Source organism: Haemaphysalis longicornis, unplaced genomic scaffold (genome assembly GCF_048455015.1).
Source record: "Haemaphysalis longicornis isolate Haplotype H1 unplaced genomic scaffold, Haemaphysalis longicornis Haplotype H1 scaffold_10, whole genome shotgun sequence".
Classification (NCBI taxonomy): Eukaryota; Metazoa; Arthropoda; class Arachnida; order Ixodida; family Ixodidae; genus Haemaphysalis; species Haemaphysalis longicornis.
The window spans coordinates 155911965-155926833 of NW_027526204.1; the positions used below are offsets into that span (position 1 = coordinate 155911965).

Below are 14869 nucleotides of genomic sequence, written 5' to 3' on the forward strand. Positions count from 1 at the left end.
ATAAGAGACATGGATGTAAGAGACAAATGGGTATAACAGGCACTATTGACCCACATGGTTGGCTGCCCTATCTTTCCCATTAAATTGACCTCTTTTATAACAGACATCGGATGTAGAAGACGGTTGGTTATAAGGGACGAGTCATCCTTGAACTTTAATCAATAATCTTGCTTGTAACAGACATTTTAGCTTCAGTTGCAGTGCCACCAGCCACTAATTGCAGTTGCTTCCAGGATGACGACAGACGCCTGCAGTCGCTATTTATTATAACCAGCAAACACAAAGTGGTGGTTCAGTCAGCTATGAAATGACGATAAGAAGCCCTGCCAATGGAAATGCAACTTACAGAAGGGGTTGAAGCTTACTGCCATCCATTGGATGGAGCGTGATCGCACATACGGGCTCTCCCACTCGCGTAGCTCCCAATCAAGAAGCATCACAGATGTTGAGTCCTGCAAGCGTAATGAATAGCCTGAGCACACAGCGGAAGAAGCTGTGCGCTCTGCCTATTCATCAGGCTTGTGAACTCAACATCTACGATTCATCTTCCACAAACAAGGAAAGGAAAAAAAGCTTGCAAAATCGGTTGTAAAAAAACAGTGTAAATACAGTCATGAAGCAAATAAGATTCAGAACTTTTTCATAAATTCTGGGGGCCGAACATAAATTAGAATGAATCTTTTGAAACACGCTGTAGCATTCTTTTGAGCTTATTTTAGTCACACGGTGCCCACATTGAACTAGGGTCTGATTAATAAGTGAAAACATGGTTCCCTGCTTGTAAGAGACATCTCATATAAGAGACAGAAACTGCTCCCCGGTATGTGTCGCTTATAAAGGGGTTCAACTGTATGTAAAATTGTAAGTCGCAAGTTCCAATGCCCGAGGGTATATTCTTTTTTTTTTTTGTAAGTTCATTTTTTCATTTGCGGCCGATGTTTTCTAAACTGAGTTCATCATTTTTGGGCCGTAACATTCACTGCTCCACGAGCGAGTACGCAGAACGCGCACAGACCGTCACTGACGCGCTAGCGAGTTCTCGTTGGTGTGCTGTTGCCACAAGCACCGACTACTTGCGGCCAGTGGGTACAGGCCGGAATCAGCAGACCCTTGGCCTGGTGCAAACACGCTTTTTACGATACAGACATGAGTGAAGCAAGCTCTGAATATGCGGGAAAAGCTTATGGCATTTGAGCTTCTGCGGTGACGCGGAGGGCGTTCATCCACTGCGTAGGCCTCGGGCTAGTGATTTCTACAATTCCAAGCCGTCCTTGGAAGCTTATCTTAGGCCTTTTACAGGCGACAACATGGCAGAAGCACGGTACGACGATTACTGAGATATCAAAAATGCCCATCCAACGATGCCGTCAGAAGTGAAGCATGTTGTTTTACAGAACCGAAACGGAAACTCGTTGGAATGCTAACATTGGATATCGTCCAATCAAGGTGCATCTCCTCCTGTCGTCGCAGCCTTTAGTTTGTGCGGCCACCACAGACCATGCGTGGTAGTTTTTCTTCTTTCCCACTTTATAGAATAGCGCAGGCTTGTCCACGGCGAGTGTAGCGCGAGCTTTCCTTCTACTACATATATATTATTCACGCTTCACGCTGCTTATGCGCTTCCGAAGAAGTGCCTTATGGGGTCCATGATTGCTTTCGCGTCCCATTGTTCATGCCTGCCAAGTGCTTGCTTCTGAGTTACGAGGCTCTGAATAGTCGTTGCCTATGATTGCAGTACAGCAACTCTACTGCAAGTCCTTTTTTTTTCCCCCCCCTCTCCAAATGCGTATACTATTGTGCCCACTCCGGATTCCCGTAGTACCGCCAATGTGAGTTGAAAAGTGCGTTCTCCAGGTTAAAAAAGAATGTCGAGTCTCCCGAAAATGCAAAGTAGCTTCTGCTTTTGCACAAAAACCTATAAAAAATCGAGGCCTGTAAAAAAAAAAAAAATTGATATTCGATATTCGATTCGATATTCGGCTTTTTTTCTGAATTCGATTCGAAAGTTACTCTTTGGCATTCGCACACCCCTACTTGACTGGTGATTTGTAGGGATGGGCGAATATTCGGTATTGTCGAATATTCGTTCGAATAGCTCTCTATTCGTTATTCGCTTCGATCCGAATGCAGGTATTCGATATTTTCGAATTATTCGATGCTCCCGAACAGGCACCTAAAAGCCAAGCTTTTCGGTCAAGCTTTCCGAGAGTTACCCCAGGCTTGGCTCAAGACCCATCAACGCGGACATTTCTATAATCAGTGCCGGCACTGCCGAGTTGCTGCCTTGCCTAGAGGTTCGACGAAGCTATCGGCCGCCAGCACACTTTAGGTTAAAAAAAAAAGGCGGCACTGAAACGACACCGCTCCGAACATAGCGGCATCAAGCCAGCAGACTTGTACAGGCCGCCATTTTGAATAGGCATGCTGCCATTTTGAATAGGCTCGCTCAGTGCGGCAGTACGCCGCACTAAGCGAGCGTATTCAAAATGGCGGCCAGCCACTTGCGCTTTGCTTGGCTACGGCCGAGGATACTAGTGGCTACAATACTTCTTTTTTTAGCGGAGATTCTAGGCGGCGCTTAAACTTGTGAATGAGCAGCCGGCGGAAACTGCTGCACCTAGAGCATGTGGCGCAACAGGCATTTCTTCATGAAAACTTGTGAATACAGCAAAGGAAAGCTGTGTGTAAGATTTTGCAATAAATGTTCAACTGGTAATAGTTTTACACAATGCTGTGCCTACGTGAGTTCTAATTACCGTATTTACTCGCGTAATCCTCGCACTCGCGTAATCCTCGCACCCCTAATGTGAGCCACCAAAACTTGGATTTTTTGGTTCCTCGCATAATCCTCGCACCCCCAACTTTGCAGCGGCGAAAGTTGCCTGCTCGCGAAACCCGCATGGTGCACGCGCTCTCCAACGCGCGCCCTCCCCCGCCGCCTCTCCGTTCGGCGGAGAGCGCTGTGTATCCAAGGCCATCCAGGCCTGATCCAGGCGCCCTAACAACCTGCATGGCTACTCCTTAACAGGCGCCCTAACACGCTACTCACACTGTCCTTGAGCCGGTTTCGCGCATGTTTCGCGTGCGCGCAACTAGACGGTGTTCGCGCAGCCCGCTGTCGTGTCGTCGTGTCGCCGTCGTGGTGCCGCCGTTGAGCGGCAGCAGTCAGTGAGTTACTCGCGTCAGTGGTGGATAGCTCGCTGCCATTTTGAGAACTTTTTGATCTCTGTTTTGTGCGTGGTGCCGCTTCGCCATGGGGAGGAACGCCAGATACACTGCCGCTTTCAAATTGAAAGCGAAAGAGTACGCGATCGAACACGGCAACCGTGCCGCAGGCAGGCGCTTCGGCGTCACCGACTTCAGCGTGCGTTACGCACATACGACGACGAGATAGGGCGCGCGCCAGAAAGCAAAGGCGGCAATTTCATGATCGCTGATCGACGGGAGACTGTTTACATTGTAAATAATAAAATAAAAAGAAATAGCTGCTGTTGGCAACACTAGGCTTACATATACAAAAAACGACCGCTACATTTAGCGGGAATGGCATAAGCAAATTGGCAACACTGTGCACCGGATTTTTTTTTTTCCCGCATAATTCTCGCACCCCTAACTTTGCATTGACTTTTCCGAAAAAAAAGTGCGAGGATTATGCGAGTAAATACGGTATTAGAAAAAACTGTGCACATTAGTCAGGTCACAAGTTGCTCATTTGTCTTTGTGATTTGCAATGTGTACTATTCGAACTATTCGATTCGAAATTATTCGACCAAATCACTATTCGCTTCGAATTCGCTTCGAACCTCAAAATCTATATTCGCCCATCCCTAGTGATTTGTTACAGCAACAGCATGACTGCTGGGCAGGAGTTCTGCAACTGATGCAAAAGCAGCACAAAGTGACCGCAGCTTCACTTGCAGGAGCTGGGCAGGCCCTCATCACGCAGTATTTTACGCAATAAAGAGAAGCCGCGTTCATGAAGGTCGGCATTCATTATTTTCACGCATGCATTGCTCCAGTTCAGTGAAAATTGTAAGAACTGCCTCAAGTGGCGACCTTGTCTCCTGTCCATTGTACGCAATCTGCCGCTGGCCGTGTGGCATCCAACTGGTTTAATCTTCCGTTTTTTAGCAGTACTTTGTCAGGCTACTCAGATTTTGCATGAGCTGTTTTGGTGGGGGGGGTGAGGGGTATGTCAAGTGGCGATCCGAATGATTCGATGAATGGGCTTCGGGAAGACCTACAATGGCACGAGGCTAAGCGTTTAACTCTTTCGCTACCGCGCCTATCAAAATCGATCAATTTGATCGATACTTTTGGGAGCGCCATTTCATAGCGTTCCAGGCGTTTCTCGAACAAGTAAAGCTGTTCGGAGTTAGATCAGAAAATGGCCTTTCAAAATCAGTTTTGTTTTCATTTTTGCAACGGAAACGTGATTTTTGACATGCTTTTGAATCACCGCGTGGTCATTGCGCGTCACGGCTACCAATGAAGAATGCGTGCAACTCGTAATTACTCTGCACCAGCGCTTGTTTTTTGCTATCAGGGCGTGAATGGGGAACTAGCAAATGATTTTCAATCGTCAGGTTCGCGCTCTGACAGTAATAATCCCAGAAATCGGCTGAAAATGTCAAGCAGTGCCTGGTTGCAAAGCTACTTTATGATTTTAGGAAGTTTTATTGCCTTTGCGCACGTTGTTCTAAGTACTGTGGTAGTTCTACTTACCCCAGGACCATTTGCAAACAGTTTACAACAGTTTCGGTTTCGTTTCTGCATCGCGAAATTCATATTTAGCGCTACTACGCAGTTACCCAACTTCAAGGCTACCTGCCAAGGTGCCTTGAGCATCCGTGACTGATCCTCGAACAAAGCATGCTGCTTCTGATTTCACTGAACCCTAACCCGATTTCTGGAATAAGAACTTCAGATCCAAGTCAAAAGATCACACCCAGTCGCCAGATATCTGTTCCGACGAGGACAGTGCTTCAAACCGGCCTTACGCACTGCCAGCTGTTCGCCTTCCAGTTTCATTTTCATGCGAGGGTATATCCGGGTGTCTAATGTTGCTGCTTAGTTGAACTGTCTATTTGGACGGAGTCTTTGATAAGTTTTTGTACTGTTTCATTTGAAAAATGTTAGGTAGCGCTGCAATAGAGGAGGCTCGTTGTGCTGATCTTTTTCAGCGCGCAACTGCTACTCGGCCAAAGATCGCAGGGCACGATTCTAGCTCATCGTACCTCATTTTTGGGAGCAAGGCTACAATTGCGAGTAAGAAGATGATAATAAAGCTCAGCTTTATGTTTTGAGAGATAACTGACCGTGAACGACAACAAGCGTCAGCCACGGCGTTCCGTTTTCAACTTCATGCATGTTTTTCCGCATCGCGTGCTTGTCCCAAATATTGTGCTGGCTGTAAATGCAAAGTCAGCCATTGACAAGATGTTTTTACGTTATGTGGGGGCAAATTGGTGCCTGTGATAATGACAAACCGCCAGATTTATTCCAGGAAACCACCCGAAATTGCACATTTTGAATTGGAGGTTGGGCTTCACCGCATGAAACGAGCACCGTGCATGCTAACATTTTTTAAGTGCGAATGCACTTTATAAGCGACCCCAAACCATCCACCGCCGCCGGCGGCGGCGGCATCCGCAGTGCTCCTCTATATTTAAAAAAGAAACAGCATCCGGCGCCAGGTTTCGATCCGAGGACTTTGCGGCCGCAGCGCGACGCTCTACCGATCAAGCCACGGACGCGACGCTGATATCAGTGTTAGTGACGCGCCTTATATCTTTAACGCATTCAAACTACGTCGTCAGCGGCGTGCGTTGGCGACTCAGCGGCGTTATAGCGGCTTGATAACTGCGTGGTGTACACGTGATACTACAAACCCGATGGAAGAGATGGAAGAGAAGGCGGCGAGGCGGTGGGCTGCGGGGGCCGAGCGCAAGCGCCGCAAGCGGGCCGACAACCGTGCATTCGCACTTTCACATTCTCCCCCTCGGGGAAATGCGGGGGAATTTTTTTTTTATATCTGACAAACTGTTCCGCGCAAGTCGACATTTTTTCTAGGGCGTGTTTTTGAAATGTTTTCCTACAAAATGTATATTCTAATTTTTTTCTACTACCGGTGGTTTGATATACACAACTCCTTTTTTATCATTTTTTACGACAACTTGACAAAAGTTTTGGTTTTGATATTTTTTTACAACTATGATATATAAAAACCTTTAAAAAAGTGGTATTATTGGAAATGCCATTAAACAATCTGCATTTTGTGCTCCTGCAATTAGTGCCTAACCAATTTTTTAGCAGAAAAAGAAATGTTTTCTTGGAACCCTAAAATTAGTCAATTTTCCGGCGGTAGCGAAAGAGCTAAGAGGCCATTCGCCAATTCTGCTGGCCATGACCGATTTGGACACCTGGTTAGTGGTTGCGCCTAATAACACTTTGCCTTCTTTTTCTTTTTGCTCAGCTTAGCGCTAGAAGCGCAGGTGCTAAGCTTTAGAAACTGCAAATGCTGCGAATAAATGCTGCACGTGCACAGAAAAAGTAAGAGTGGCTGCCGAATTTGTGTGCAATAATGGCCCAGTTCCCACTTGATGCTCCGGACACAGCACACATTTTTTCCCTGATTAAGAGGGTCCGTTGCAATGGGCGTAGACCGCAGCAGGCCCCCTCGCCCAGCAGCCAGGTCACGTCCCATGGGACGTCATTCGGAGAGGAAGCCGGGCACTCGAAGAGGCCAGAGGCACAGGAACAAAGGGTGCCCCCTTCCCAGCTAGCCTCGACCAGCATGGGCCGCCGCTCAAGCCACGCGGGACTTGTCGACGACGCACCAGGCGGGAACTCCCCCGGAGGCCTGCCTCCCACGCGTGTGGAGGATGGGCCGAGTGAGACCCTTGCCCACAACGGCAACAGCACTGGTGACACTGGACGTTGCCCGCCGCTGCGAATCTCCCCACGGGCTCCCCCACGTATCAGAAACCAATCCACGGCTGGCCCCCTGCGCTGAGGGCAAGCAAGGCCCGACTAGCCTGCCAGCTATTGTCGGCAGAATGATCAAGTCTGCCGCCCCAAGCCACAACACCGCCGATCATCTGGAAAGCAAGCTGCGCCATTGTTCAGTTCTGTCCCCTGGATGCCGCCCCATGCGCCCTGGGACCCACACCACGTACGGCTGATCTCCATGAGCTGGTCGAAGTAGAAGATGGGGAACAGGGGCTCCCGCAGCTCCCGCAGGTACAGCTTCAGCACCCCTGCCACCGAGTTGATGTCGCTCGCGTCCGACACCTCGGCCAGGGGGTCCTCGCCTGCGCACACGCCTCCTCCTCACTAAGGGGGCACTCATCTGGGATTGGGCCAGTGAGGCTTTCTACCAAAGATACATAAAACACAAGATGAAGCCCAATATGTGTGTTTTTACTGAGGAAACGGTTTTAAGAAATACCAAGTGGACAGGCAAATCCAAAATTTTCGGTAAGTTTTCGACAAGATTGCTCGAAGCGTGTTTATACTTTCAAAGAAAATTTTTTCAAAACATTTCAAATATACAAAAGCTTTGTATGCTAATTAGCAGCACTTTAAGTAAAAATAAAGCTACTAGATTCAGCAGATTTTTAGCTACAAAATTTTTTTTACGGCGCTTCGAAACTCTGGGTAAAAAAATCCGCCGCTGCTGATGTTCCAGGCTGCTTTTCTTCTTCATCAGTTTCAGAGCATAGGTCTGCCAACTCTACATCATCCACAGACTCACTGCTGCTACTGATATCGTGAAAATCCAGAAAAGGTTGCGTAGAATCGCGCAATTTGTGGCTCCTCTGCCCCAACTCCCACACCAGTGGGCGTTCCGGTGTCCACCCCTAGGTGTGACAATTTATATGCCTGCTGGTGGACTTTCCTTTCCTTTTCCTTGACAACAAATTCATTCATTCATTCGTCTGCTAGGTCTCAACAAGCACAGCCACCTAGTTTCAGTTTCTCCTGGCAGCCTTTAAAATCGCCATCTGGCTCAAGAAATACGAACTATGAAATATGAACATGTTTCCAGACCAGAGTGGCGATGCCAACACACTTTCTCTTTGTCCCACGCAGGCATCAACGTCTGATCTTGTTTCTCTCGTGTGAGAACTGCCTTCCGTGTATTCTTGTGCGGACGGTAGAACAGCCCTTCCCAGATACCACCGGCCCTTCAAGCTTACCGCATTTTTGCGTGTATAACCCACACCAAAAATGTGAAAATTTCAGTGGAAAAGTAGGGGTGCGGATAATACGCAGGGTTTTTCATTTAGTGCAGCTTCACGGCGATGCGCGCTGTGCTGTGAAGCTGCACTGCACGTTGTGCCATGAAGATGACGCTTGTGTACAACAGTGAGGACCGCGGCTCAAGTGATACCTCTAGTAAGAGCAGCGACACCAAGTGATTTTTGACTTTTGCCTTGCAGTCAGTGTGTTCTTCTTGCTAATACAGTAGAATCTCGATGATACGAATCTCGCAGGACTGCAAAAAATATTCGTATCACCCGAAATTCGTATGAACCAACCCAGACCAAAAAATGGAGCACTAAAAAAAGTTTTCGTTTATATCTTTTCTTACTTTCTCGTGAAGAAATCTGCGATTTTTTCTGCTTTTTTTTTAACCTCCATGTCGCCGAGCAGTCCTTTCTGGAGCGCATAAAACTTGGCACTCATCTCCTCACTCGCAGTTTTCAAGCTCACCACATGCCGACAGTCAAGGCATGAACCTCATGGCGTTTTTGCATGCGATTTGTGCGCGTTGACTTTGTGCATGCGATCATTTCACGCCCGCGTCGAGGATTCCGCGTCCCCGCGGCAGCTTCTGCCTCGGTCAGAAAATGATGTGCGACGCGCGCGGCAGTGGGAGCAGCCTGACGACTTGCGCCAATGGGGAGGCGTGCATCTCACGGCGGCAGTTTCGAAGCGCTCGAGACAGCCGGCTGGCTCCACCGGAGATGTGTTATAGTACCGTTTTCGCCCACATTATCAGCTCCTTTGCCGCACAAGCAACTTCGTGCGTGCTTTGAGCGGCATTTTAAAGAGCGGTTAGAAGCGGTCGCTCGAGCGCACCGCATCACTTCGTGGCCGAAGCCCTGCCATGTTGCCGCTGCTGGCCGGCCTGGCCGCGCGCATTGTGCGGGTGGTTCTGTGGCGGCGTCACCGCGCCTGTGGCGTGTGAGGCGCGTTTCCGCGAGCAGAAAACAACAGCCTGGCCGTTCCTGGAGAAAAGGGTTGAACACATGAGCGGAAAAGGACGCATGCGTCTCTGCCCCGAGATCCGGTTCGTCCGCCGGATGACCCGCTGCCCGGCCGCTCCCGCGTGCATCCAACCTGCTAGAGATTTTGATGCGCCGCGTCGGAAACCGGACCGCTCGGACAAACGTGTCCCCCGCTAAAGAGTGACAAAGAGGGGAGAGAGAGCCCGTACATCGCCGTCGCTTGTTCGCTCGGCAGTCAGGCGCCTCGCCGGCTCGCTTGTACCATCCGCCGGGCCGCACAGGTCCGTTCGCAACAGCCGAAATTTTGTCCATTGCAAACAATGCAATTTTGCCAGAACTTTTCAGAGATTCATATCATCCCAAAATTTGTATCACCCAGAATCGTATCATCGAGATTCCACTGTATATACTTTTTCTCTTTTCATAGTATGCGATGTGTTGCTTGAGTAGTAGCTTTGGTGCAGCCTTTCCTGTATCCAATGTGCAAGCAATACGTAAGGATTTTTTTTTTCTTTCCCGGTGGGCTGAAAGTGGGGGTGCGGATTATATGCAGGGGCAGGTTATAAATGCAAAAATACGGTATTGTCGACAAATGCCAATGGCGACTGGTCTCGATTAGTAAGTAAGTAAGTAAGTAAGTTGTGGTTTTTTGGCACAGCAACCTTTCGGTTATAATGCGCCAGACGCAGGGTAGAATAGTTAAGCGACGATTAAACGATGTTATTCAGGGTGTTGTGAGGATTAAAAACATTTTAAAAGGACTCAAAGAGGCACATATCTAAAACCGGTGTAGAAGGCCGGCGTCCTCAAAAAATTGGAAAACGTTACTAAAATCCACCAACGGTTCATCACTAAGTAAAAGCGCAGGGTGTAAAGGGATGCAAAAGGTGTATAATGCTTTGAAATGTCTGATGCGTGCTGCTTCAAGGTGTGGGCAGCTTATTAAAACATGAAGTACAGTAAGAGGTTCTCCACAGTGGTCACACATGGGTTTCTGTTCTTTCTGGACCAGGAAGCCGTGTGTGAGCACAGTGTGACCTATTCGCAGTCGGCATAAAATAACCTCATAAAAACGATTTCTGTGTCTGCAACTTTTCCATTCAGATAGGTATGGCTTCACTAGGTGTAACTTATTTTCAGTCTGTCTGTCCCATTCAGTTTGCCAGTACATTGTAATGGACTTTCGTATGGTGTTCCGAAGGTCCTGGTAAGGAACCTTGGACTTCGTTATTGCACAATGCTTAGTATGGTATGCTGCTCTATCGACAGTTTCATTTTCTGGAATGCCGATGTGGCTTGGTACCCAACAAAAGACGACACTAACCCCTGCCGATGTGAGGCAGCACAGTCGATTTTTTAGCATACCTACAGCCGCATTCTTTGAAGGGACAAGGGAGGTCAAAGCACGTATGGCGCTTAAGGAATCTGTAAAAATTGCCACTTTTTGTAGTCCATTTGCTATTACGTCTTCAATAGCTGAGGTTATACCAAAAACCTCTGCAGTGAAGACACTGCCCTCATCAACTATCCTCTCAGCTACAGTAACTGCCGACGAGTTTAGAAAAGCATAACCGGTGTGACCAGCAGTTTTTGAACCATCAGTAAAGTAGTGGCAATAGCTACTGTATTTATCCTTAAGTGCAAGAAATTCTTGGCGCAAAAGCTGGTGTGGAAAAGCTTTCTTGTCGTATTTTAACAGCGAGAGGTCACATTTGACAGCACTATAGTCCCAAGGGGCTAAAGCGTCCGAGAAACTCAGAAGAGTTGTCGGGCATATCTTGAAAGAGTACAGAGTCATGTGCTCCTCCAAACGGAGGGCAAGAGGGCGGACCACTCTTGGTTTGTTCTCATAGAGCTTCTTGTACTTATTTTCAAACAATTCTCTGGCACAAGGATGGTCATTTATGCATGCTATTTTGGCTGCATATACTCCACTTAGGTACGCTCGACGGTACTGCAGAGGCCACTCATTGCACTCAACGTAAAGACTATCAACAGGGGAGGTACGATATGCACCTGATGCAAGTCTGAGGCCCAAGTTGTGCACTGGATTGAGTGAGGTGAGAACAGATTGGCGAGCTGACCCATAAACAATACAGCCATAATCAAGACGAGACCGTACAAGTGAGCCGTAAATTCGGAGCAAACACGCACGGTCGGCCCCCCATGACTTGTGCGACAAAATTTTCAATATGTTAAGTGTCCTCATGCAGGTCATTTTGAGTGTCTTTATATGAGCCCCAAACGTTAATTTGGAGTCATAAATGATGCCCAAGAATTTGTGCTCACTGTGTACTGGAACGAGCATATCCCTGATTTTTATTGTAGGTTTGGCATGAATACCTCGTTTCCGCGTGAAACACACACATGCACACTTCTCAGGAGAAAAGCGAAAACCGTTTTCATCTGCCCATCGTTGCAACCGATTGACTGTAGTCTGGATTTGTCTTTCACAGACTGATTGGTTACATGACGAAAAGGCAATCTGCAGGTCATCGACGTAAAGGGAGTACATAACCGGTCGAGGAATAACCTTTGCCAAGGAATTTATTTTAATGGCGAAGAGTGTCACACTTAGCACACTGCCCTGAGGTACTCCATTTTCCTGGCTGAAAGAACGGGAGACTGCATTGCCCAGTCTCACAGTAAAGGTTCGTTCTTGAAGAAAATCTTGTACACATGAAAACATTCGCCCTCTGATTCCCATTGCTGCCATATCCTGCAGAATTCCATACCGCCAAGTGGTATCATAAGCCTTAGCCATATCAAAAAAGACGGCAAGGCAAAACTGGTTGTTAACGAAAGCATCTCGTATCATTGTTTCAAGCCGAACAAGGTGGTCAGTTGTAGACCGAAACTGCCGAAAACCACATTGAAACCTATCTAAGTAACCTGAACGTTCGAGAACAAAGACCAATCTAAAATTGACTATCCGCTCAAATGTCTTGCACAGACAACTGGTCAACGTTATGGGTCGGTAGCTTGATGGACAGTCGGGTGGCTTGCCATCTTTCAGTAACGGAATTACGACAGCCTTTTTCCATGCTTTGGGCAGCCTACCCGTTTTCCAGATTTCATTAAAGAACTTCAGAAGCACTTCTAAGCAGCTAACATTTAGGTGTTGTAGAAAGGCGTAATGAATAAGGTCAGGGCCAACAGAAGTAGCCTTGCACTGAGCTAGTGCTCTTTTAAGTTCGTACAATGTAAATTCTTGGTTATAGTCTTCAGTGTTGTTGCTAGTATTTTTAATCCTGAGCTTTTCAGCACTAGCCTTATGTCTCATGAACTCTTGTGTGTAATTTTTATCGCTAGAAACATCTGAAAAGTGGGCACCTAAAACATCCGCTTGCGTTTGCAACAAATCATTCCCACCGTCGGTAGAAAAAAGTGGTACCGTAAACCGTCTGTAGATGCCTTTGACTTTGTGTACATGGTCCCAGACTTTTTTTGCGGGAGTGGTAGTGTTTATTGTGCTTACAAAGTTTTGCCACGAGTTTCTTTTTGCTTCTTTTCTGATTTTTCTGGCAGCAGCTCGGGCAGCCTTAAAGCTCAGGCAGTTGTCCATGGTAGGGTACCGTCTGAACACACCCCAGGCCTTGTTTTGCTTTTTCCGGGCTTCGCGACAAGCATCATTCCACCACGGCTTTGGCCGCTTAGGGATTCGGCCAGATGATTGTGGGACGGCTACTTTAGCAGCTTTGACAAGTTCCTCGCAAATGTAGGCGTTTGCTTCGTCTATAGACATACTGCTCATGTCAAATCCCTCAAAACTGACCAGATCCTTAAACTTTCCCCAGTCTGCTCTCTCGAGCCTCCATCGGGGTGGACAGTTTTTGAGGGCTGGAAGTGGCTGCACGTCTCGCAACAAGGCGGGAAAGTGGTCACTTCCGTGTGGATCGTTCACTACACTCCACTCAAAGTCCATCTCGAGCTCTGGAGACCCAACACAAAGGTCTAGCGCAGAAAAGTTTCCCGTACCAGCAGAAAAATATGTCTTGTCTCCATTATTGAACACAAAGAGGCTGTTATTCATCAACCATTGTTCGATTTGTTTTCCCCGACTGTCGATTTTGTCACCTCCCCATAGGCAGTGATGGGCATTAAAGTCCCCCATAATAACAAATGGTGCAGGCAGTTGCTCAACAAGGTCATTAAGTTCCTGTAATGACACATTATCAGATGGTGGCAGATAAAGTGAAACAACAGTGATCAGTTTGTTGACATAAACTTGTGCTGCAACGGCCTCCAGTGTAGTGTCAAGTTGTATTGACTTTAGAATTGTGCCCTGTGCCACAACCAAAGCCACACCCCCTGAAGCACGGGTGCTCTCTTCTCTGTCCTTTCTGAGGAGGTGATAACTGCGGAGAATTTTATCATGTTTTTTTGTTAAATTTGTCTCCTGCAACGCCACCACTTGGGGCTCATATTCGTCTATCAACTTATGTATATCATCAATGTTATGAATTAAACCTCTACAGTTCCAGTGTATGAAGGGAACCGGCATTTTAGTTTTTTGGATGAGGTACAATTACTTTTTTTTTTTTTTTTACTTTTTGTCAGGTGGTTTCCTTGCAGGAGGTTCACTCCTTGCAGGGATCTTGGATGCATTCTTCCCAGTACCTTTAGAAGGCACGGGTAGGAGAGATGTAGAGTGTCTTCCAGTGCCCCTTTGGGGCCCTGAAAGGGATGAGGTGGAGGGAACAACGTCCATGGCCTCCTCAGCCGGAGCAGAGAGGGCCGGTGGTTGCACAGCCTCGGGGGCCGGAGCGCATGCAGTCGGCTGTGGCTGTGCTGGCTGCTGCACGGGGGGAGACTGGGCAAGGGCCAAGTCAGCAGAGCTAAACTGCGTCCCTACCGATGCCCGAGGCGGCCCGGCCCCCCGGCGCGCCACCTCGGCGAAAGTGCCTTTTTGCACAAACGAGAAGCGTCTTCGCGCTTCTTGAATTGACAGACCTTCTTTTACCTTGATAGCCATTATTTCTTTTTCATTTTGGAATTTCTGGCATTTTCGTGAGTACGCAGGGTGTGGCCCTGCACAATTGACACACTTTACTTCCTGCGCTGCGCAGGAGTTCGCGTGATGATCAGTACTCGCGCACTTGGCGCACGTCTCTTTGCCCCGACAGGTCTGCAGTGTGTGACCAAACCTCTGGCACTTAAAGCACCGGCGTGGGTTTGGGATGTATGGACGGACTCGATGGACTACATAGCAAAGTTTCAGGGATTCAGGAAGCTTGGTGGAGTTGAAAGTCAATACAAGGTGATTAGTGGGGATGTCAATGTCGTTACGTCGGATCATGATACGCCTGACAGCAGTAACATTTTCCTCTTGCAGGCCCTCTAAGATTTCATCCTCCGTGAGGTCTGCGAGGTCAGGATCTGAAATCACTCCTTGGCACGAGTTTAGGCTTCGGTGAGCCGATACTTTTATAGTTAGGTTTGCTAACCTTTGCATTGCAAACACTGCATCAGCCTGGGCTTTGTTTTCGCATTCAATGAGGATACCTCCAGAGGACATCTTTGTAGCTTTGCATTTACCGCCGAGGACAGCTTCCAGTTCTTTAGCGACTACGAATGGCGAGGCCTTTCGTAGGGGGCACTGGCTGTCGGTCGATTCGATAACAAGAAATCTT

General features: G+C 47.8%; 1 protein-coding gene across 12 annotated transcripts in view; it reads right to left on the reverse strand.

Annotated features, from left to right (window-relative positions):
• The window catches only part of LOC144159717 (SLIT-ROBO Rho GTPase-activating protein 1-like), a 104720-nt gene that overhangs the window by 28713 nt on the left and 61138 nt on the right, over positions 1 to 14869 (reverse strand). For all 12 annotated transcript variants that reach the window (XM_077691415.1, XM_077691409.1, XM_077691414.1 and 9 more), the window contains one exon: positions 7179 to 7313. In XM_077691415.1, coding sequence (XP_077547541.1) covers positions 7179 to 7313 — 135 coding nt within the window. The remainder of the gene's footprint in view (positions 1 to 7178; positions 7314 to 14869) is intronic.